The sequence below is a fragment of the Columba livia genome, chromosome 9 (assembly GCF_036013475.1).
Source record: "Columba livia isolate bColLiv1 breed racing homer chromosome 9, bColLiv1.pat.W.v2, whole genome shotgun sequence".
In the NCBI taxonomy this organism is placed as follows: domain Eukaryota; kingdom Metazoa; phylum Chordata; class Aves; order Columbiformes; family Columbidae; genus Columba; species Columba livia.
The window spans coordinates 256,797-281,563 of NC_088610.1; the positions used below are offsets into that span (position 1 = coordinate 256,797).

General features: G+C 55.2%; 2 protein-coding genes across 2 annotated transcripts in view; both read right to left on the minus strand.

Moving 5' to 3' along the window:
- Positions 1-12,331, minus strand: part of WWTR1 (WW domain containing transcription regulator 1) — a 48,534-nt gene extending 36,203 nt beyond the window's left edge. Inside the window, exon 1 of the mRNA XM_065073290.1 lies at positions 11,760-12,331. Coding sequence (XP_064929362.1) covers positions 11,760-12,139 — 380 coding nt within the window. The 5' untranslated portion in view covers positions 12,140-12,331. The remainder of the gene's footprint in view (positions 1-11,759) is intronic.
- An 8,033-nt stretch (positions 12,332-20,364) lies between these two features.
- COMMD2 (COMM domain containing 2) lies at positions 20,365-24,026 on the minus strand. Its single transcript, XM_065073296.1, has 5 exons — positions 23,868-24,026; positions 23,547-23,624; positions 22,909-22,991; positions 21,477-21,650; positions 20,365-20,976 (listed from the first exon to the last, which is right to left on the minus strand). Exons 1-5 carry the CDS (start codon positions 23,932-23,934, stop codon positions 20,779-20,781), a joined length of 600 nt encoding a protein of 199 aa, XP_064929368.1. The 5' UTR covers positions 23,935-24,026; the 3' UTR covers positions 20,365-20,778.
- Positions 24,027-24,767: the final 741 nt, after the last annotated feature.

The following is a 24,767-nucleotide window of genomic DNA, read 5'->3' on the forward strand; positions in this document are numbered from 1 at the left end:
TCATTTCTTTTTGGCCACTGTGATGTACCTGAGAACAAGGTTCTTTTAACCAGCCCAGCTGCCGGCGGAGGGGGCTGAGCCGGCCCAGCCCCGCAGGGCCCATCGCGGCGAGCGCCGTCACCGCGCCCGGCAGTTACGGGGACCAATCCATCATCCCTGCATTGCGCAGCGCTGCCTCACCTTTGTGGGTCTGTGAGCAGCTGTATGAACCATTTCTGATGAGTAATCACACTTCTCTTCCATCTTTCTACAGAGCCACAATCCCTCCAGATATGGATCAACTGTTTTCTCTCAGATGCCAAATCCTGCAGACTTTAACCCAACACTCCAACTGATTTCAGTCAGTATTCTGTTTAGTGAGAGCCAGAACCACCAACTCTTATTAACCCATTACACAAATGCTTAATATTTTTATTGAAAATATAATCCAGACATGGGTATTCTACTGAACTCCCCTGTCCCATCGCTGCTGAAGTGAATGACGGAACATCCCTGGCGCCGGGGCGAGCAGCAGCGGCCACGGGCAGCAACACACAGCAGAGCGCGTCCCGGGGGGACTTCCCTCTCCTGGAGAGGTGACACTCGCACCGTCCTGAGCAACAGGCACCTGGAGCCGCAGCTCCGACGGCCCGGGACTGCAGACCATGCGGGACCAGTTCAGTGACACTGACACACCAAAGGGCCGACACCTTGTCACCCGGTGACGGACAGGGACTGCAGACCATGCGGGACCAGTTCAGTGACACTGACACACCAAAGGGCCGACACCTTGTCACCCGGTGACGGACAGGGACTGCAGACCATGTGGGACCAGGTCAGTGACACTGACACACCGAAGGGCTGACACCTCGTCACCCGGTGACGGCCCGGGACGCGGTGGCTGCGCTGTGTGACGTTAGTGCTCCGCTCTCCTTTCAAAGGTGCCAAGTGTCCCCGGCAGTTTCCAGCACAGCAGAAGGCCGGACAACAGTCGCGTGTGCAGGTCTCAGGAGCGCTGCCGTCGGGCTCTGGCGAGCCCGGGCTGCGGCAGAACGCGCCCAGCCGTGCGCACGCTCCACAGCGAGCGCTCCACAGCGCCGCGCCAGGCGAGGCTCTCGTGTGTAGGTGCTGCTTCGATTTTGATTTTCAACAACCTCATCTTAAACTGCCCTTCCCATGAGGTCTGGAGAATACGAGGAAAACAGTAAAACTGTAACATCCCCTCAGTATCCAACAAAGTTACGCCCAGTTTGCTTTATAGGCTGTGAGTAACAGTATGCATTTCTTTTTCAGTCTGTCCTCTTTACAGCTTCCTGTTTTTTCTAGGAAAATGAATCAGACGTTTGTTTCTCCAAGATAAAAAGGACTCCTGCAAATATTGTTCTGGCAGGGCCATCCCGACAGAAAAAGGAAACGCTCATGAGACAATATCCTGAGTGGAAGGCATGCTGCCAGCAAAGCCAACCGGACAGGACCAACGCTGCTCAAATACAGGCACACATACGCCTGTATCCACAGGAAACGTAGCACAGAATGCAAACTGACAGCGCTCATCTGTCTTAATTGCAGCCACATGTATTTACATGCAAGTTCATGCTTCTCGCTCACCTTTCAATGTACTGCTCTGTTACAACAAAGTTCTGTGGTAACTGCTAAAAAGCTGTATGTCAAAACCTTCAAATGTAATGAATGCTTTGAGTATTAGACTGAAATATACTGCACCAAATATCGGAATCAATCACAATGACTAAGTTTGGGCAATTATTTGACAAGCAAATCAACACAAGCGTCTCCATATGATGATCTAGTGGGTCTCGTACACCTGAGGCACTCCTTAAAGAGCAGAGCAGACAGGAGCAGGATCGCTCCTCCTCTCCAGTGCAACCGGCCCTCGGCAGAGCTGCTCTCTGCAACGCCGAGCACCCGACACCCGTGTGCCGCCCCGGGCCGGTCACACGTGTCCCGGCACAACACAGGCACAGCCGCACAGCAGCACGGGACCTCACCCCCGCGCCCGCGGCTGAGCGGCACCGCAGCTCCGCTCCCGCCAAACAGCTCATGGGAGGCGGCAGATCCCGCTGCTGGTATCACCGAACAGAACTCCAGGGATCAGAGTTAGATCACCCTCTGTCCGCAGGGCAAGGCCACCACGGGAAGAAAACCAACATAGTGATGTGAAAAGTTCAGTCACTGCAGCGACTGCTTGAGCGACGTTTCCGCACAGATCGGGGTGAGTGCTGGCTCGGCCCATGCCCAGAGCCACCCCCTCTTCACAGTCCATGGGCTGGAACTGTCAGGTTGTTTGCGAAGTTACTGTACACTGCCGCACCACCGCTGCACCACTGCTGCACCACCTCTGCACCACCGCCACACCACTGCTGCATCACCTCTGCACCACCACCGCACCACTGCTGCACCACCTCTGCACCACCTCTGCACCACCACCGCACCACTGCTGCATCACCTCTGCACCACTGCTGCACCACCTCTGCACCACCTCTGCACCACTGCTGCACCACCGCTGCACCACTGCTGCATCACCTCTGCACCACCGCCGCACCACTGCTGCATCACCTCTGCACCACCACCGCACCACTGCTGCACCACCGCTGCACCACTGCTGCATCACCTCTGCACCACCGCCGCACCACTGCTGCACCACCTCTGCACCACCGCCGCACCACTACCGCACCACCACCGCACCACTGCTGCACCACCTCTGCACCACCACCGCACCACTGCTGCACCAGCGGCCCGGACGAGGCTGCCCCAACAACCTCAAGCTTTTTACACTCTTCATCTGTTTTTGGAGGGAACTTAGAGCAAATCATATTAAAACCAACAAAATGTGAACAGAGGATAATCAAAGTCGGATGAAATCACCAGCTCCAGAGTTTTCACGAATAGATGTGGGAGGTTTTAACTGGAATTATGTCCCTCTTTTTTCTTTCAATATGGTGACTGATTCAGCATTTTTCTGCTTTCACGTTTGGCAGAATTTAGAAAGAACACTTTTTGAATGCTGGGAACGTCCCGAGTCCCAAACCAGGACGGTTCCTTTCACAACACACACACCTGTACTGACCGCTCTGTGCTGAACCTTCAGCAGAACCTTATTTCTCTTAAATATCAACCATAAATCATTTCAGTTGGAAGAGACCCTTACGAACATCGAGTCCAACCACAAGCTAAGTCACATAACATTGCAATTCAAATAAGCTGCAAATAGTCTCACTAGGAATAACTTTTCCTCTAGCTGTTCAGTTCTACATCGTGCACCCTCCTGCGGTGTCACGGCTTCATTGATTCTCCACTGCCACGGAGTCTTTCGGTAGCAGACAAAATGAAAATGCCGCAATGTAAGACACGAACAGAGAGCACAGCCCCCGCCACCGCTAAGGAAAGTCGGTTTTGTCCTGAAATGATAATCTCGCATCTGGTTGATGTCAGGGCCGAGGGACAGTGACGGCAGCACCTGTCAGGAGATCACCCTGGGCTGCAGGAGTCGGCACCCAGGGAACGGCTGTCGGAAACCACCCCAGAGGTCACACACCACCCCGCAGGTCACACACCACCCCGCAGGTCACACATCACCCCACATGTCACACACCACCCCGCAGGTCACACACCACCCCAGAGGTCACACACCACCCCGCAGGTCACACACCACCCCGCAGGTCACACACCACCCCACATGTCACACACCACCCCGCAGGTCACACACCACCCCGCAGGTCACACACCACCCCACATGTCACACATCACCCCACATGTCACACACCACCGCGCAGGTCACACACCACCCCACATGTCACACACCACCCCGCAGGTCACACACCACCCCGCAGGTCACACACCACCGCGCAGGTCACACACCACCCCACATGTCACACACCACCCCACATGTCACACACCACCCCGCATGTCACACACCACCCCGCAGGTCACACACCACCCCGCATGTCACACACCACCCCGCAGGTCACACACCACCCCACATGTCACACACCACCCCACATGTCACACACCACCCTGCATGTCACACACCACCCTGCATGTCACACACCACCCCGCAGGTCACACACCACCCTGCATGTCACACACCACCCCGCAGGTCACACACCACCCCACATGTCACACATCACCCCACATGTCACACATCACCCCACATGTCACACATCACCCCACATGTCACACACCACCCCACATGTCACACATCACCCCACATGTCACACATCACCCCACATGTCACACATCACCCCACATGTCACACACCACCCCACATGTCACACACCACCGCGCAGGTCACACACCACCCCACATGTCACACACCACCGCGCAGGTCACACAGCACCCCGCAGGTCACACACCACCCCGCAGGTCAAAATTCACCCCACATGTCAGAAATCACAGTTTTCACATTAACCTCACATCACATCAAATCCTCGGTTTTCACATCTGCCTATGCAATTCAGCCATAGATCTTTTCAAAAAATATTTTTTCCTAACCCGTCAGGCAAAAGCAGTCACATTTCTGTTTAAATGTATGCAGGAGACGGAGTAAAATACCCAACGAGACTCGGAAAATGTAGTGTCAAAAACAAGAGCGAGCTGAAAACCCTTTTGTGAACAACTCCCACACCAAATTCTGCTCTTCTAAGCTCAGCAATGCTGACCTTTTCCTACGTTCCCCAGCTGCACAGTGTGAGCACACAGCACCGGCTGCACCGGGCACTGGCGCAAACCCCGCTCACAGTGCTGCACACGTGTGCGCCGTTGTGCTCACGGTGCTGCACGCGTGTGCGCCATTGTGCTCACGGTGCTGCACACGTGTGTGCCGTTGTGCTCACGGTGGTGCACGCGTGTGTGCCGTTGTGCTCACGGTACTGCACGTGTGTGTGCCGTTGTGCTCACACGGTACTGCACACGTGTGTGCCGTTGTGCTCACACGGTACTGCACGCGTGTGCGCCGTTGTGCTCACGGTGCTGCACGCGTGTGCGCCGTTGTGTCACGGTGCTGCACGCGTGTGCGCCGTTGTGTCACGGTGCTGCACGCGTGTGCGCCGTTGTGTCACGGTGCTGCACGCGTGTGCGCCGTTGTGCTCACGGTGCTGCACGCGTGTGTGCCGTTGTGCTCACGGTGCTGCACATGTGTGTGCCGTTGTGCTCACACGGTACTGCACGCGTGTGTGCCGTTGTGCTCACACGGTACTGCACGCGTGTGTGCCATTGTGCTCACACGGTACTGCACACATGTGTGCCATTGTGCTCACAGTGCTGCACACATGTGCGCCGTTGTGCTCACGGTGCTGCACGCGTGTGCGCCGTTGTGCTCACGGTGCTGCACGCGTGTGCGCCGTTGTGCTCATGGTGCTGCATACGTGTGCGCCGTTGTGCTCACACGGTACTGCACGCGTGTGCGCCGTTGTGCTCACACAGTGCTGCACACGTGTGCGCCGTTGTGCTCACACAGTGCTGCACGTGTGTGCCGTTGTGCTCACACGCTGCTGCACACGTGTGCGCCGTTGTGCTCACACAGTGCTGCACGTGTGTGCCGTTGTGCTCACACGCTGCTGCACACGTGTGTGCCGTTGTGCTCATGGTGCTGCACACGTGTGCGCCGTTGTGCTCACACAGTGCTGCACGCGTGTGTGCCGTTGTGCTCACACGCTGCTGCACACGTGTGTGCCGTTGTGCTCACACGCTGCTGCACACGTGTGCGCCGTTGTGCTCACACAGTGCTGCACGTGTGTGCCGTTGTGCTCATGGTGCTGCACACGTGTGCGCCGTTGTGCTCACACAGTGCTGCACACGTGTGCGCCGTTGTGCTCACACGGTGCTGCACGCGTGTGCGCCGTTGTGCTCACACGGTGCTGCACGCGTGTGCGCCGTTGTGCTCACACGCTGCTGCACGCGTGTGCGCCGTTGTGCTCACACGCTGCTGCACGCGTGTGCGCCGTTGTGCTCACACGCTGCTGCACGCGTGTGCGCCGTTGTGCTCACACGCTGCTGCACGCGTGTGCGCCGTTGTGCTCACACGGTGCTGCACACATGTGTGCCGTTGTGCTCACACGGTGCTGCACACGTGTGCGCCGTCGTGCTCACACGGTGCTGTCGATGCCCGAGTGTCCCAGGACGCAGCAGGCAGCCGGCTCCTCCTGCACGCCTGTCCTCACGTCGCAGTGACTTGTGGTGACACTCTGCGCAGTGTTTCCCGCGTTCGTCGCGGACACCCTGTGCAGTTCTCTGCACGAGCCTGTGTCTCCTGTGTGTGTCTCCTCGCTGTAGCGTCAGCCCCATCTGCCCACAGAGCGGTCACAGGTGGACAGGACTCTGGTCCGGTGCAGTGTTCCCAAGTGTAACACTCTCCAGCAGTTGATGCTACAGTCACAGCAGTAGAACCTGTGCTAGGTCTGGACTTTGATTTAATCAATGTAAAAAAATCCCCAAATAAAAACCAGCAAGCACTTCCACCCAACATCACACCCACCCCTCTCTCTCTGGAATGGAAAGGGAAAATGCCACAAGTCTGTATGTTGAAATCCAGTCCACGTGACATTTCCTTTGTATGTAATTGCTTCCATTCAGTTTGTATCTGCTAGTCACGCCAGCCCCAGAGCACCAAACGCACTGCTACAAAGGAGCTGTTGTCCTGTGATAACCTGCGCAGGCAAAGAGACGGAATTCCGGGTAAAACCCGTTTTCAAGTTCACCCCAAGCACCCAGAGAGGGAGCAGTCCCAGCGCGACCCCGGCTCCCCAGCGCCACGGGCGGAGAGAGCAGCGCAGAAATCCCCCAGCCAATACCCTTTCCAACGGTTCCAGACAAATGTTTTCATGGTAGCCTGTATCTATTCTATACACATCTTTCTAAAAATATGCTAATTGATACTCTTCTCTAATAATTAATGCATAAAACCATTGTATTTTCACCTCATAATATGAGGTGGATGCATGACAGCTGTCACCCATTAATGTGGATTAATGTGGGGAAGTATCTGTATTACGAATCCTGTACAGCGCCAAGCACATCATCAACATAAAATCATAACAACCCCTAAGGAATTAACACAAATGGCTGTCATGGAAAGGCTCTATTTGGAAATTACTTGAGCGCTTTAACTGTTTTGACACATTCAGAAAATAAACATTTCAGAGCAGTTACACTACTTTTCTTCCCCTCTCGTCCTGCTGAACATGCTCAGTAATATCCAACTGACCACATCTTAAATCGAGTTTCTTCACCAACAGAAACCAGCAGGAAAAAATCTGAACAAGTCAGACAAATAAAACATTGAAAGCAAGTATCTTCTTTCCCCTAGAGCAGGAGTTACTGGCAAATACGTCCTGGTATGGCAAATGTTCACCTCAATGCTTTAAACCCCACACTGCGGTAGAGGGACAGTGGCAGCAGTGTCCCCAGCCTGCTCGGTGCCCAGGCCAGGCCCTTTCTGTCCCGTTCTGTCCTGGAACAAACGGGAGTGTGAGCGGGAAGCGCTGCACACACACCGAGAAAGCATCGACACCTCGGTCCTCGCCTGAAATAGGAGGCTGCGCCGCCTAAGAACAAACTGGTGGAAAGCAATACTTGAGAAATTCTTTTTCCAGAACATGTGTACACAGCTCCGCGTGCATCGATACGCAGCTGATATCTCCACTTGCCTGTCTTCCCAGAAACACTTGTTATCACAAACAAATCACACTCACATTTTTCTCCACACATGCACACAGAAGAATGCTTCAGATACCACTGCCGTGCGTTCGCCAGCCTGCGCCCGGCATTTAACTACGGGGTGGAGTGCTCCCGGGTGCTCGTGTTGGAGCGTTTCTGCAGGAACCGCGGCTGCTCGGCCACAGCAACCAGGACACGGCACCACAGCCGCCCGGGACATGGCACCTGTGGGCAAGAACCCAGCCCTGGCCCGGGCTAAGAACCCAGCCCGGCCCCGGGCTAAGAACCCAGCCCTGGCCCCGGGCTAAGAACCCAGCCCGGCCCCGGGCTAAGAACCCAGCCCTGGCCCGGGCTAAGAACCCAGCCCTGCCCGGGCTAAGAACCCAGCCCGGCCCCGGGCTAAGAACCCAGCCCTGCCCCGGGCTAAGAACCCAGCCCTGCCCCGGGCTAAGAACCCAGCCCTGCCCCGGGCTAAGAACCCAGCCCTGCCCCGGGCTAAGGACCCAGCCCTGCCCCGGGCTAAGGACCCAGCCCTGCCCCGGGCTAAGAACCCAGCCCTGCCCCGGGCTAAGAACCCAGCCCGGCCCCGGGCTAAGAACCCAGCCCTGCCCCGGGCTAAGAACCCAGCCCTGCCCCGGGCTAAGGACCCAGCCCGGCCCCGGGCTAAGAACCCAGCCCTGCCCCGGGCTAAGAACCCAGCCCTGCCCCGGGCTAAGAACCCAGCCCTGCCCCGGGCTAAGAACCCAGCCCTGCCCCGGGCTAAGGACCCAGCCCTGCCCCGGGCTAAGGACCCAGCCCTGCCCTGGGCTAAGGACCCAGCCCTGCCCCGGGCTAAGGACCCAGCCCTGCCCCGGGCTAAGAACCCAGCCCTGCCCCGGGCTAAGGACCCAGCCCTGCCCTGGGCTAAGGACCCAGCCCGGCCCCGGGCAGGAACCCTGGAAATGGTTACGTACAACACACACCACATCTGAAACCTCAACTGACCACGAAGGCTTCGACGGGACCGGTTTGGCTACTTGTTCTTAATTTCCTTCTCAACTTTCTTTTGCTGATGACTACAAACAAATGTTTATCATTGAGTTCACAACAAATGGCATTTTATTTCTGACAGACAGGCCTTAAAAATGGGAAAATGTAACCCTGTGTGCCTGATTTGACCAAACAGGAGTTTCGAGCACATCACCTGATTGAGCCCTACATGCTATTGCACATAGTTTTACACCCACAAGCAATCTTCAATTTCTGCAGGAAATTCTGTTTTCATCTGAAAACCACTCTATCACTTTCCAAATATTATAATTAATAAGCGATTATTTTATAGGTAAGTATTACTCCCCAAAGCATTGAGGTATAAATAAATACATTATACATACAAATGTATTATTCCAAGTATTTTTACAGAAGTCAGAAAAGTTCTGGTTTTATCCATAGCGGTTTTTTAGTACAGGACTTGGGTTCTTGTCGCTTCACCCAAAAACGCACCAGCTGGGAAACTGTGTCTGTGTCAGAACCGTGGCAGGCGGGTGAAACGGCGCGAGCTCCCGCTGAGATCAGCCAAAGGCACACAGACATCATGGTACGTAACTTTCAGCCAGAGGTATCTGAAAACACCCGCTGGCCAAGCCCTAGCAAGAACGTATATAAAATACTGATTTACGAATGATCTGTCACAGCGCTCCCATCAGCCGGCTGCTCTACTGAGAACAACACACACAAAGTGCGGAGCAACGGCATCTTCTCATTCAGGTGATGAACCAGGTCAATAAAAATCTCCTAGATTTGGACCCAGTATTATAAATCATATACAGCAACATACAGAATGCAGAAAGAAATCAGAAGTATCTGTGTGCTTTGCTGGTAACTCAGAGTGTAACAAGAGGCGAAAATCTAAACTCTGTGCAGAGGAATTCAAAGACTGGGCTCTTGAGTAATCCTCTGGAGATTCCAAAGCCACAAGGCAAAAAAATTTTGATAGAATCATGTAAATTATGCATTTATTCATTTTTCTAAACAGTGGACATTGCCTTTCCCCAGAGTCCTACCATGCATTGTCTATATGCCATTTATGATGGCTGAACACACACAGTTGATGTGAACTCAAGATTGCACTCTCGGGACTGGGGGGGCTGTAGTAAACACTCGGTCTCCTGCAGCCTGGGCAGCCCGGCTCCTCCGTATCCCCTGCAGCCCGGCTCCTCCGCATCCCCTGCAGCCCGGCTCCTCCGTATCCCCTGCAGCCCGGCTCCTCCGCATCCCCTGCAGCCCGGCTCCTCCGTATCCCCTACAGCCCGGCTCCTCCGCATCCCCTGCAGCCCGGCTCCTCCGCATCCCCTGCAGCCCGGCTCCTCCGTATCCCCTACAGCCCGGCTCCTCCGCATCCCCTGCAGCCCGGCTCCTCCGCATCCCCTGCAGCCCGGCTCCTCCGCATCCCCTGCAGCCCGGCTCCTCCGCATCCCCTAAGCCCGGCTCCTCCGCATCCCCTGCAGCCCGGCTCCTCCGCATCCCCTGCAGCCCGGCTCCTCCGCATCCCCTAAGCCCGGCTCCTCCGCATCCCCTGCAGCCCGGCTCCTCCGCATCCCCTAAGCCCGGCTCCTCCGCATCCCCTGCAGCCCGGCTCCTCCGCATCCCCTGCAGCCCGGCTCCTCCGCATCCCCTGCAGCCCGGCTCCTCCGCATCCCCTGCAGCCCGGCTCCTCCGTATCCCCTACAGCCCGGCTCCTCCGCATCCCCTGCAGCCCGGCTCCTCCGCATCCCCTGCAGCCCGGCTCCTCCGCATCCCCTGCAGCCCGGCTCCTCCGCATCCCCTGCAGCCCGGCTCCTCCGCATCCCCTACAGCCCGGCTCCTCCGCATCCCCTGCAGCCCGGCTCCTCCGTATCCCCGGGCAGATGCTTCCTCAGTCAATGTTTTATTTCATTGGCAAACATTTTGTCACTGCATATCCCCCGGGTTAGTACAGTGCCAGTTAATCTGCAGTTAACCTGGAGCAGAGGTAACAGAATCTCCTAAAACAAGGCGCTGTTTGCTTACCACGTGTTACAATTATTACCTATTTTCAGGCCTATTAAAGTGCTTTGAATCAAATTCCAAACGTCATCAATAAAACACTCTGGCCAGAAGGGACAGGCAGCTGTGTTAGCACATGTCTCAAAATCTGTCACTAAAATAAGGAAGGCTCCTCCCGTGTCCCTGAAGATATGGATGCTATAAATACAGCGCACACCACTTGTGCAGCCCCGCGTTCCGGCTCCGGACGCCGCCCCCGCTGCGAGCGCGGCGGCCCCGCAGCGCAGCCCAGGCCAGACAGCACGACCGGACGCGGTTCCACCAGAGCCTGTGTCACCTCAGCAGGTCACACACACGCAGGGTCCTGTCCCCCACGCCGGAAAACTCCCTGGAACAACTGCTATTCAACTTATGTTTAAAAACCTAGTTTCTGAATCTTGGACGTGTGGCCAAGCAGGAAAGAAATCCACAAAGTCGGTTTCCAGGTCGGTTCTGGGCTCTGGCAGCCGCCCGGCGGCTTCGCCTCCAGCGCCTCCCGCCTCCCACCGCAGCGGGAGCCAGGGGCCGAGTGGCCCCGGGGCTTCCGCACCCGCCTCGGACCTGCAAAGCCCCGAGGCCGCCCCCGCCCTCACCCCGGGGCGCTCCCCCCGGAAACCCCGCCCTCACCCCGGGGCGCTGCCCCCGGAGCCCCCGCCGCCCTCACCCCGGGGCGCTCCCCCCGAAAACCCCCGCCTCCCTCACCCCGGGGCGCTGTCCCCGGAGCCCCCGCCGCCCTCACCCCGGGGCGCTGTTCCCGTAGCCCCCCGCCGCCCTCACCCCGGGGCGCTGTTCCCGTAGCCCCCCGCCGCCCTCACTCCGGGGCTCTCCCCCCGGAGCCCCCGCCGCCCTCACCCCGGGGTGCTCCCCCCGCCACCTCCCGGCGCAGCTCCCGCCCGGTCGGCCCGGCGCCCCACGCGCCGCTCTCCGCGAGCCCCGGAGCCCGTCCACGGGCAGCGTGGCCGACCACGCTCCCGGGTGCGGACCGGGCCACGGCAACCGCCCTCCGGCCGAGTCCCCGCGCAGCGCAGCAGCTCCGGCCGCGCTCCCCGCCCCGCGGCCGCACTCACTTGAGGAAGTAGCGCTGTCCCGTGTGCGTGAGCGCCATCTCCCAGCCGGGCGGCAGCGGCAGCTCGTCCGTCACGTCGTAGGAGCGCTGCCGGAGGTGCGCGTGCTGCGGCGCCGCGCCCGCGCAAGGCAGCGAGGCGGGCGAGGAGTGCGAGCGGACGTGCTGCGCGGGCCGCGGCGGGGGCGCGCCCGAGTCCGTGCTGGACTGCCGCGAGTGCGCGCCCGAGTCGGGCTCCTGGAAGAAGGACTCGGGCAGGATCTTCTTCCTCCAGGAGCTGGGCTTGGGGTTCATGACCGCGTTGAAAAGCGCCTCCAGCTCCGTGTCCAGGTCCTGCGTGACGTGGATCACCTGCTGCCCCGGCGGCGGCGGCGCGGGATTCATCTTCCACCCGTCGGTCCCGACGGCGGGCGCAGGCGTCCCGGGGCCAGGCGGCGAGCGGGGCCGGCCCCGCGACAGGCCGCCGCCGAGGACGTGCCCTTCGAGCCGGACGGGCGGCTGTCCGGGAGCGGGAGCGCCTCTGCGCCCGCCAGCGGTGTCGGTGTCCCGGGCGGCCGGCGAGGGGCGGGCGCGTCAGCCCCGGGCAGCGCGGCGCCCTCCCCCGGGCCGGGCAGCGGCGGGGCCGGGCCCGCGCCGGCCCCTCCCGCCCGCCCCCGGCGGCCCGGGCCCGGCCCCCGCCCCGCCCGCAGTTATGCAACTGCCGCGGAAACGGGCGCTCGGAGCCGCCGTGGGACGGGGCCACGGGCTGGGCTGGGCTGTCCCTCAGAGCCCGCCGGTCGCTCCTCGCGTCCCTCCCGCCACACCGCTCGCCCCGTCCCGCACGAAGTTATCGGGCCTCGGGAGGCCGCCCAGGGGTGCCGGCCAGGCCGGTCCGGGGAGCGCACTGGCCGCGGCCCCGCTCGCCGCCGGCCCGGAGCGCTGCGGTGCGGAGGCCCCGGGGGAGCCGCGGGCCCGGTGTCGGAGCCGCCGCCCCGTCCCGTCCGTGCAGCCGCAGGCGCTGGCTCAGAGCTCGGGAAAGCGAGAGCGTTGTTCCTCCTGGTGCAACTGAATTCCTGTCGGCCTAATTAGCTTCGCTTTAAAACCCTCATTCGGGAAGTTCGTGGGTGATCGTCATGTCTGGAAGCAAAATGAATCTTGAATTCATCCGCATACAAGCTTCATAGTGTGATTTAGTGATGCTGTGGCAATAGGGGCCACATAATGGGGAAAAAAGGAGAGACACGTTGGTGGTGACATGGACAACAATACTTGTGTGGTTCGGGTGAGGTTTATCCCTTGGCTGACAGGTACGAATTCAGTGCAGTTGTATCATAAATCTTTCCAACTCACTGTCCACGGGTGGTATTGCAATAGAGCTGAGAAGCTCTGTGGGGCTGTCCTGCCTGCCTGTTCACAACCACTTGTCCCCTGTTCCGTCCGTGCTACAAGGCACAGCTGTCATAAAAATGCGTTCCTGAGGCTCTCTAGAAAGTAAATACGCACTTAAAAAAAAAAAAAAAAAAAGTCATTTATATTTTAATTTTTGGTGCACTCAAAACAACTTTGGAATGGTGATGTGACCCAGAATTTGCTTGAATTCAGTAGCTGCATCTATAAAGAATGATATTGTTCACTCTCCAACTGCAGTGCTGGTTTTTACGATAGAAAACTGCACACGGAGTTTTTGTGACATGCAGACCTGACACATGGGCTATATGAACACACAACATGGCTTTAGAAATGCATTTCTTAGTTACGTTCCTGCATTCCGGACAGACTCCGGGCCATGCTGACTGACAAGGGTACATCCTCCGCAGTAACGGGAATCTACATTAGAAAAGTCTCAGGTAAGTAATTTTTTCCTGACCTTGTTTCTTACGAATTTCTTAAGAAGAAGGATGAACTATTCTGAACTTCATTTTGCCTCTTCAGCTGAGCACTTGGACCTGGCTGTCGAACAACCTTTGTCCCTCAATCGGTGTTACATTTAATGTTGGTAACGTGGATTCTGAGATCACAGTTTAAGCTGTGCCCCTGGACTGGGATCAGGTAGCTCTGTGGAACAGATCTTGTTTGTGCATTACCCGATTTCCTTGCTTCAGCAAATTTTCCGTGTCGTTCATTTTTCCTGACATTCTGTGTTTCCATTGGCTGGGCAGACCTCCTCCTTGCTTTTTGTTGAGTTGTTGGTTTTGTGTTGTTTTGGTTTGTTTTTCCTCATCTTCTGTGTTTCTGGCCAGGAAACGCAGTGCTCCCGAGACGTGTTCGTGCTTCCCTTCCCTGGGAGGTTTCCGCGCTATCTTTTGTGCCATTCTTCCCCCGCTTCCTCGGTCCCGGCATTGTCCCGGGCTCAGCCCGCCGTGCTCGTGGCAGCGCCCGCTCCAGGGCTCTGCAGATGTTACACGTGGTTCTTTCTGCAGTTTCCTTGTTTAAAACCTTTGGATTTGATCAACGTGTGCGCAGATGCGGTACCGCACAGACAGGGGTGTGAACACGAGTGACGTTCACACGGCCCGTCCAAGGCTCTTTGTGTCCCGCAGCCCGTGTGAGCGCACACACACCTGCCCGGGACACCGATGGGAAAGGGACTGAAACTCCAAGGATAAATTCTCATAGTATTATTGTTATTATTCTGTGCGTAGAAAACAGTAACTTCCTTCTTTGGACACAAAAATAGGATGTGACCACCAGCTTTTATAGAAAATGATTCTGGAAGACAATGACTCTTGGTCACAGTGGGCTTGGATTATGTGATAAACCAGAAATGTGACGTAGAAAGCTGCCTTATCGCTGCTTCGTTCAGTTCAGGATTCCCTGGAAAAATCTCCCGCTGCCTGGGTAACACAGTGACCACGACACAGCGCAGCCCAGGAGCGTGCACTGTGCGAAGAGAATGGTCGTTAACTACAACTAATTGTTTTCACACCTGTCAGTGAAGAAGAGCCATATATGAAAAGCTTATATTCCTGCAAATTAAACAATGGAGAACAAAGAATGCGGTGGAACAGTAAACATGTTACATGAAGTTCCACAATACAAAGGTGCATCATACACACACATTTACACTTTAAAAAACGTAACGGTTTGCCATGCAAATAATTTTTATTTGCACTGGTGGCAATTGGGTATTGTTTGGCAGACTTTTTCGTACATTATGCTCTTGCTAATAATTCTGTAGTAATCTCATTTTCAAGGGACTTCTGGAAAGGTGTGATTCAGCAAATGTGTTTTTTAACAAAGGGGCCAATGCTTAAGATTCTGGTTTTTACCGGTGTGCGTTTTGCAGCTCTTTGTTTCTCAGGTAGCTAACAGTCTGTTGGGTGCTTGTTGGCACCTCAGGACGCACACAAAGCACATCCTATGGAGCCAGCCGCGGTGTGGGTTATTTAACACAAAGACCCGGTGTACGTTACCGAATTTCACAGAATAGCTACGTCAGCACAGCTCCCCAGCCAGCGCCTCCAGCCAGCCAACCTCTGATGTACGCACAGGCTGAACACCTCCTGTCAGCTGCGTTCCTCTTGGTTTATAAGTTGATGTCATTTTGCTGGCAAGAAAGCCCTGTGAACACGGCCAGCAGATGACTGCTCAGACACCCGTTCCAGCCGCAGCCGCGCTGGCCAAAAACTCACCCCAGGGTCTGTGTGTCAGGGGTTCCCGCGGCACAGCCGGACAGCAGGACACCCAGTGTCTGTGTGTCAGGGGTTCCCGCGGCACAGCCGGACAGCAGGACACCCAGTGTCTGTGTGTCAGGGGTTCCCGCGGCACAGCCGGACAGCAGGACACCCAGTGTCTGTGTGTCAGGGGTTCCCATGGCACAGCCGGACAGCAGGACACCCAGTGTCTGTGTGTCAGGGGTTCCCATGGCACAGGCGGACAGCAGGACACCCAGTGTCTGTGTGTCAGGGGTTCCCATGGCACAGGCGGACAGCAGGACACCCAGTGTCTGTGTGTCAGGGGTTCCCATGGCACAGGCGGACAGCAGGACACCCAGTGTCTGTGTGTCAGGGGTTCCTGCGGCACAGCCGGACAGCGGGACACCCAGTGTCTGTGTGTCAGGGGTCCCCATGGCACAGCCGGACAGCAGAACACCCAGAGTCTGTGTGTCAGGGGTTCCCATGGCACAGGCGGACAGCAGGACACCCAGTGTCTGTGTGTCAGGGGTTCCCATGGCACAGGCGGACAGCGGGACACCCAGCGCTGCTCACCCACGTCAGCAGCGCTGGAGAAGCTCCACGTCCCGTCTGCTGTCACCGTGCTGCAGCGGCTGGTTCGGCTGCGTCCCCTCCGCAGCGCCGCGGGACACACCGTCACCGGCTCCTCAGGTAGCTCCAACTGCGGATGGAAAGCAGGTTTGCTAGCAGAGCTGACTCTGCACGTACACGGACCAGGAAACGCTCCCATCTGTGCAAATGGTGGTAATGTTTCTAGCAGCCAGTCTGTAAGATTTGCAGTTACTTGACACAGATTTGGAAGATCATTTTTGGCCAAGTCTGTGGGATAAGTCCTAAAATAGTCATGTAAAATAAACTGCTCTGGTGCTTCAAAATAAAAGCCTAGAAATGCAAAAAGAAGAGCAGAAATTGCTCAACAGTCTGATCTCATTGGCAAGCGCTGCCCCAGAGTGGTGACATCAGCCTGGCTCCCCGCGCGAGCACCGTGACCGTGCCAGAGCAGCGACCCCGCCAGCGGGGCTCAAGTACACGAGTCGCTGGAGAAATACTCTGGAGCAGCTGGAAACAGTGCAGAACGGCGCCGAGAATTGCACCTGCGTGAAAAGCGCTTTTTCTAGCGTAACTAACGTAACTTGCAGAAGGATAAAGTATGATACAGATTTCTCTGTTGGTGATAAAAACTGCGTGTACACAGAGAGGGCTTTGTGATGTAGATTTTGCCAAGAAACAAAGCTAACGGTTTAATTACAATCAGATTTGGTATTTCGGGAGAGTCCTACAGTTTGAATGTCCCGTGTCCGATAGAGAGGGTGTATGAGCTGCTCAAGCTCAGCCGGGCAGTTCGAAGCAGATCCCAATTACTCCAACATTCTGCTGCTGCCGTTAGCCAACACAAACCAGCTGTCACCTAAGAAGTGATGGGGCGCTCGAACCCGCTGGGGCTCTCAGACCCCGCTGGGGCTCTCGGACCCACCCCTCGTCCCTGCTGCCCGGGCCAGCCCCAGCGGGTCCGAGAGCCCCAGCAGGTCCGAGAGCCCCGGTGGGTCCGAGTGCCCCGGCGGGTCCGAGTGCCCCGGCGGGTCCGAGTGCCCCGGCGGGTCCGAGAGCCACGGTGGGTCCGAGTGCCCCGGCGGGTCCGAGTGCCCCGGCGGGTCCGAGTGCCCCGGCGGGTCCGAGAGCCACGGTGGGTCCGAGAGCCCCAGCAGGTCCGAGAGCCCCAGCAGGTCCGAGAGCCCCAGCAGGTCTGAGTGCCCCGGCGGGTCCGAGAGCCACGGCGGGTCCGAGTGCCCCGGCAGGTCCGAGTGCCCCGGCAGGTCCGAGAGCCACAGCAGGTCCGAGAGCCACGGCGGGTCCGAGAGCCACAGGCTGCTGGGCACAGGCCAACGGCTCCAGCGTTCCCTGAGACCGTGGGGTGCAGACGCAGCCTGACAGAAAAACTGCTTTGCTCTCATGTCAATACCTGGGAAGAGCGGAAGACATAGAATTGCTTTCCCTCCTGTTTCAGTTGTATGATTTTCATGAGGAAGATCTGAAATACTGGAGCTGGTGCAGCAAGGTGTTAGAAAATTAAAAGGTGTAATTATAGAATTTATTCAAAAAGGATGAAAAAGAAAACTTTGTATGGTAAAAGCAATCTAAATAGAAATATTCAAAATGCATGCGTCCTTTCCAGGATACTTGTTGATGGATTTATAAAAGGCATGCATCTTGCTTTCCTGTCAATTCTTGATTGCACCTGCCATGGACTGCACGCTGGGACCTCTCTCCGGTGGCAGATTTTACACCACACCCCTAAACCAGCCCCGGTTCGGAGCAAACTCCCTCGATATTCCGATCACAGGACGAAGCAAAGATCACTGAAGAAACCCTGTTTTCAGAAGTGCCACAACCTCTAATAATTACAAAATGAAGACAAATGACAAAGTCTCATCTCTTTTATGTATCAAACGTTCTCAGAAGATCCCAGGCTAGCTGTTACACACTCAGTAAAAACCGCACTTTTCTGCACGTGACAGCAGTTTGCTCCCTGCTCCATCTGCAGCAGAACTACTGGTGATGTTAAAACCTGCCGCGTGGCACATAAATCAGCTGCCGCGGTTTACACTCCTCTTGAAAATACCATCGGCCAGGGTACCTAAGGCGGGCCGTGCTGCAGAGCCGGGCCCTGAGCGCACGGCGGCACGCTTCCCGCCGCCACAAAAGCACAGCTCTGCTCCTGATCTTGACCTCCTTCCCTACGTACTGTCCATTGCCAATTTTACAAAGCCACGGTGTAGGAAACAGGCGTTTTTATAAAAACTGGAACTGAAACAAGAATCGCCATTCATACCTTTGAGTCTATACACGGAGACCTTTCACAAACAGCACTAAACTTAAAACAGATCTTTAACAGAAAATTCAAAACATGTTAAGATAAAATCTTAGTGGTTTTTCTCTTAAATCAGGCTTGTAGGCCTAATCCCAAATTCAGATACTGATTTGATTGATGAGTGTGTCCACCTAAAATAACTCCACAGCTGTTGAAGTGAAAACAGTTTTCCCCAGATAATTCAAGGAACATCTAATGAATTAGCCCATTGAAACGTGAAAAAGTATGTAGTCTAGGATGTTAAAGGTTTGCAAGAGTGACGGGGACAAGCAAAGTACAAGAAAATAAAGCTTGTGGGAGAGTCTAAATATGCCTCAGAGATGGGGAGTTGGTTACAAGTGGGATCAGGTACTTGGGCAATAGACTGGACAAAGCGCACAGTGAGCATAGGGTTCATCCCAAAGGACTGAACAAACAAGAGCACACACCAAAGCAGGAGAAGAGCATTGCTGCTTGAGCTGACTCAGTGCTTCGAGGAACAGAAACATTTTCCACCACCAAACACACCATCCTGAGCTTTAGGAACAGGGTTATATTCTTTGCTAGGAGGCTTAGCAAACTAATGAGCAGAATCAAGAAGCAATGTTTTACAGTGTCGAAAGCTAAGTTTTATTGTTTTCCATTTAAAATTGATCATGAGTTTGGAAAATGTGAGGTGAAGTACATTCCAAGGCAAGTCTTGAGACTACAAACCCTTCTTATCGAAGGCAAACACTGAAAACGGTTGTGTAGCAAAGCTGCTCCTCTGGAGATTCTAACAAACAACTTTCTGCCCCCTGCTGTCGAGACCAGGAAAAATGAGCTTGGACACAAATCTGTTGAGAAGGAAGCGGCCGTGGGCTGAGCCCGACTCTGCTGTCCACAAAACTATCTAGTTTACGCTCCAGCTGGCTGGACCGCCAGTTGTTCCATGCACTGGGGACTCTGCAAGGCAGGAAGTTCTGAGTTTGGGGTCTATCGAACAGGTGCCGAGAGCCCTTCACGAGCTGCTCACTTGAGAACCCCAAAGCTCCTCGACATCCGCAGACGGGGCAGCTCCGCGGAACGGCTCCGTTGCAGCGAGACACCACCGCCCTGTGCTGAGGTAACGAGGATGCTCCATACCCAGCGAGTTCCTAACGGTAACATACGAGTGCTCTCCACTTCCTCACACGTCATTCAGAACTTAATTTCTGTTTGTTAATTGCTTCAAGGTGAAAATACTGCACTGCCTACAGATCTGATTTGATTAGCCACTCTTAAAACAAAACGTTATTTTGCTTTTTAAGTGGTAAGTTAAAAGTCACTTTTTCCATTATTAAAACCAACAACCAGCTCTTCCAGACTTCCAAAAAAATAGTAGAGAAATGGCCTCAAATTGAAGTTCACTTTTAGGGGCTAGATACCATAACAAATTTTAAAAAGCCTATCCAAACCAAAATGGGTTAAAAGTAGCAATGTTACAGTTTTTAATGGGTTATGAATAATTGCTTGTACTCTGCAGGGATTACTCAAGTGGTTCTGTTAAGCAACTGCAAATTCGTGAAAAGAAACAAGTGGTATTAAATACAGCTCAGATGTCACCTTCAATTTTGGCTAGACCTTACATTAAAACTGTAAAGTCCAGATCCACAAGTGAACATGTACTTTACCACAATCTATAGGTACTTAAGTAGATGCTTTCTCACTCATGCATTTGTTACAACTTTTCTGCTTAAAAATGGAAAAGCACCACTTCTGTTGCAATACTTAACTAGGCTTTCCTTTATAGGCACACTATCCAAACAGGGGAACAAAAACTGTCGCATCCCGACACGCAGATCAGATTTAGCAGAAGTTAACACTCCTTTATCTGCCTCCTAGCCCACGGTTTTAATTCAGTGACTTCTCAGGTCACCTTCACCTACAGAAACGCCCAGTCGGCCGAGCCCGAGCCGCCCGGCAGGGCCGCAGCCCGCGCGGCGAGGGCGGGAGCGCCGGCCCACCTGCACCTCCCTTGGGTGCTGAGGGGTGGGAACGCGGCGTAAGGTGCAGCGCAGCGTCCCAGCTGAGCAAGTCCTCCGGGGAACGGGGCAGTAGCTCCACACATACTCATACACACACTCCTGTAAGGTATAATTCCCGCCAGTACTGTTTATTATTATTATTTCAAAACAGAAGCAAAACCAAGGGGAAAAACTACCCAATGAATGTAAAAATAAACGTGCAGCTTCCGATAACACTGAGACAGCTCTACTTAACATAGGAAAGCTCTTCAAGTAGAACTATACTAACTCAGCCCTAAGGAAATTCTCGTCACAGCACGCTGAGCTGCTCCACGTGCAGGTGAAGCAAAACCAGCCGCCTGTCTCGCGTCAGGCGGGCGTGCGAGGTCAGCACCAGAGGACGCGCAGCCTGTAATCACCGGCTCAGGATAGCGTTTCATCTGATCCAGATGTTTATTTTTCCTCAACCTGTATTTGTGAACATAGGGTTTACTTGTTTCACAAAGCGCTCAGTACAACAACAGCCACGATTCAACACTATTTCATGTTGCGCACTATTCTCCTGCAATGGTTTGTTTTCATTTCCCCCAGCGCTTGTTCCAATTGCTGAATGAGGTGCAGGAGGGTAGACGGGTCGGTTTGCAACACCTGGGCTGTCCGATCTTCGTTCTGATTAAGATGGAGCTTTATGGTCACAGTGGGCTTGATCTGTTGTCTCAGACTTCTGCTGGCGAGCTGCACGGGGCGTTCAGGCGAGACGGGAGTGGGGAACACACAAACAAGACGGTTACCGACTTTCACATCCACAGTTCACAGCAGGTTAGCGGGGCCTGCTCGGAGGACTGTGTAAAAACCCCTTTCATCCACAGTGAACACAGTCTATTGTTTAGTTTCATCATTAGGCAATACTAACCCACTTTAATCAATGCTTTCATAATATTTCTGAAAAGTAGGAGGTAACTAAGGCCAAATATATTTAGTACATGCCAAAATTTTTCAAACGCCAATGTAGCTATGAGTTCAGTTTTCGTAATTAATACTTTGCATGGTGACACGTCCTGTTCCTCTCATAACGAGCTATCTTTGGTGCACTAACAGAACAACATCAGTTTTAAACACGTGAAAAACAGCGGCCTTAATGACTTAGAAATAATATAAATGTATTGTTTAGTAGTTGTAGATGATGTTGAAAATGTCCAGTACAACAGAGAACACCGAAAAGGGACCGCAGTTACCTGCACGTCCAGCCTCCACTCCAGGCTGTGGTAGCTGGGCAGCTTTGGCGCCAGCTCGCTGAGAACGCTCCTGAGCTCCTTCCTGCTGTCGAGGTACAGCTGGAGCAGCACGGTGTTCAGCTCATCTGGGAAGCCCAGCACATTAATGGAATCTTGGAAGTCTAGCTCAGAAATCTAGAAATAGCAATTTAGGCCTTAATACAGAACCGTGTAACAATCATTATTTGTTGAGAAACAAACAAAACTGTAAGTAAACATTACACATACAGTATGGTGCGGTTTGCTTGCAGAATGTGTGGGAACAAGTCATCCATGTTTCAAGTGATTTATACACGTTGATGCACTACTGCTGATTTGCACAAGCTTCAGGAACAGTTTTAGGTCATTTTTTTAAAAAAGAAAAATACTCTGCATCCTCACATTTAAACCTTCATATCAGAGACCAAAACGCAGCACAAAAAAGCATCTGAGCTTTGTCATGAGGAAGTTTGTATTTCGACCATCAGGTTATCAACAGTATGTTAATATCGGTACTCAAACTGTGCACAGTGTGAAACGATCCGAATGTCTGCACGTCTCAGCGAGCACCAGGCACAACTGCAGGGCCCACGTTACAGTAACTCAGAGGCCCCAAGAGCCCATTCCTGCAGGTCACCTGCAGGTTCACCACGTGGAAGCAGTTTTTATGGGACAGAAAGCACCATCCCTTTGCAAGGCATTCAGACCACAAACACATTCCATGACCAACCGTAATACACCACAATTTATCTGTCAGCCAAGTCACCTTACTCCAGGGGAGATCCTGCAACACTCCAATCCCTGCCCCACCTGCTCTTCAGAACAGCGCCTGCTTGAGTTCAATCTGGAATTACTCGTCCCTGCATCCCTTCCCCATGTTCAGATACTCTACGGGTAACAAGTCTTTCCTGTGGAAACAGGAATTATCCAACTACTGTCCTTTTCATATCTGCTTACACCCACCCAAACTATTGATGTCAGGAGCTGAAAAAGCTCTCAAACCTCCCGTATCAGACAAACGTAAGGAAACCTTAACAGAGAGTTAGTACAGCGCGTGTGCATCACGTACAGCGGCTGAACAAGAAAACAGATCTTCACTCGAGTTTTGTTAGACAGAGCTCAATCCTGAAGTAAGCTTCTCTAGATGGACTAAATCACTGCAGGTTCTTGCTACATGCTATTAAAATGTTGTCATTTTAACTTCATGCACTGAATACAAATTCCATACATCCACACAGATGTAGTGTTTCAATAAGAGAACAGCATAAGAGACATTTCTTCTAAATTAATGGAATACATGTAATCAGAATTTTGATCTAAGTTTTCCCCATTCATGAGTATTTTCTGAGCTTTAAGTGTTTAGAGAACATCTCTGGAGGGTATCTCTGAATTTATTACACACAAGTGTCCTTACCATAAGCTTGGAGCTTTCAGTCAGAAGATACGTTAGTCCCTCTACGCAGTGCTGAATGGTGTCAACACCAACGTCAAGTTTTCCTTTAAAAAAAGCACCAACCACCTTTTATTTCCTTAATAAGTGGCCACAGCATCAACACACAAAGCTGGAAATTCAGCCAAAGCTAACTTGCAAAACATGCATAGAAAATAGAGGGTCGCGCAGCCTTCAAATAATAATGTAAGTGGATCAAAAGGCAAGTGAGACCCCGCCACCCAAAACAACACAAAAAATCCGAGAAAAACCCAAACCCATTTCTTACAGCACAACACAGAGGAAACCGCCTGCTCGCATGTGAGCACGAAGCGGTGACTGCAGTGGCACAGGGGGAGCAGCGGGTGGGTCTGAGCGGGGACAGCGGCCCTGCAGCCCCGTGGGACACAGCACCGGCGGGACAGGGCGCAGCACGGGCAGGACACGGCCCCCGCAGCACCGGCGGGACAGAGCGCAGCACCGGCGGGACACGGCCCCCGCAGCACAGAGCACCGGCCCCCTCTCCCAGCGCCTCGCGGCTCCGAGCGCCCCGCCGGGGCCGCCGCGCTTTCCGCTCTCCCCGGTCCGCCCTCCCGCATCCCGCTCCCCCGCCCGGCTCTTACTGGCGGCCGCCTCGCAGGCCCTTGGCGCCGCGCCCCGCCGCAGCAGCTCCACCGCCAGCCGCCCCAGCTCGCCGACGGCTGAAATGAGAGGTTGCGACTCCGCTGCAGGCCCCGGCCCCCCCGGCCGAGCCCTGCGGGGAGCCCCCCGCCGCCCGGGCTGCGCCCGCCCCCCGCCCCCCCGGCCGAGCCCTGCGGGGAGCCCCCCGCCGCCCGGGCTGCGCCCGCCCCCCGCCCCCCCGGCCGAGCCCTGCGGGGAGCCCCCCGCCGCCCGGGCTGCGCCCGCCCCCCGCCCCCCCGGCTGCGGGGCCAGCCCCGGCGGACCTGCGGCGCCCAGCCGCGGCAGGCAGCCCAGGTGCGCCTTCTGCTCCTCCGACAGCACCAGCAGCATCGCCCCGGCCCGGCCGCCGCGCAGGAAGGGGCGGGACGTGCCCGGGACGCGCCTGCGCGGGGCCGGGGCTGCCGGGCCGGAGGAGCCGCCGGCGCAGCCCGGGCGCCTCCGGCAGGAACCGGAACCGGCCTTGCAGCCGCCGCTGCACAACGCGTCCTGCCCGGGCCGGCGCAGCTCGGTGCTCGGCGCGGGCCAGCAACGCACACTGGGGAGCCGCGGCGGGAACGGAGCGGCTCAAAGTGAACACTGCCGGGCAGCGGGCACCCCCGGGTACCTGCTGCGGACTGACGCCCTTCCTCCGGCTCACGGCCCCGTGCTGGATGGCGGCGCAGATCACAGCTGCAGGCGCCCTGGGCTCCCTGATGGCTCTGCCGTCTTCTCTCGGGTGCCGTGCGGAGCCGCCTGGCACACCCGGCTCACGGACCCGCCCCGCGCTGCGCTGCACGGCCCGGGCGCGGTTCCGCTCCCTTCTCAGTCACCGGGCCTGCCGGTGCATCGGTGCTGCTGCCACAGGAACCACAGAGCCGCACGGGCCCGCGTGGCTGGTAGAAGCCGACAAACCGATACATAAGGTGAAAGCACATCTGATCTACATGCAGTCATGTATTCCGGCAATGGGAAATTAATAAATTAATTACGTACTCTTGCATTTCATGCTGTAGGGGAAAAAAAACACTTTAAAAAATCACGGTGGTTTGGTGGTTTTTACATCCTTGCTCCCCGGTGAAACACAAGTTGAGCTGAGAAACATCTGCTCACCTGCTATTCACTTCTCACCTCACTGCCTTTGAAATTCAGCATCCAGTTTGGCAAAGGCAAAACGTTTCAAACAC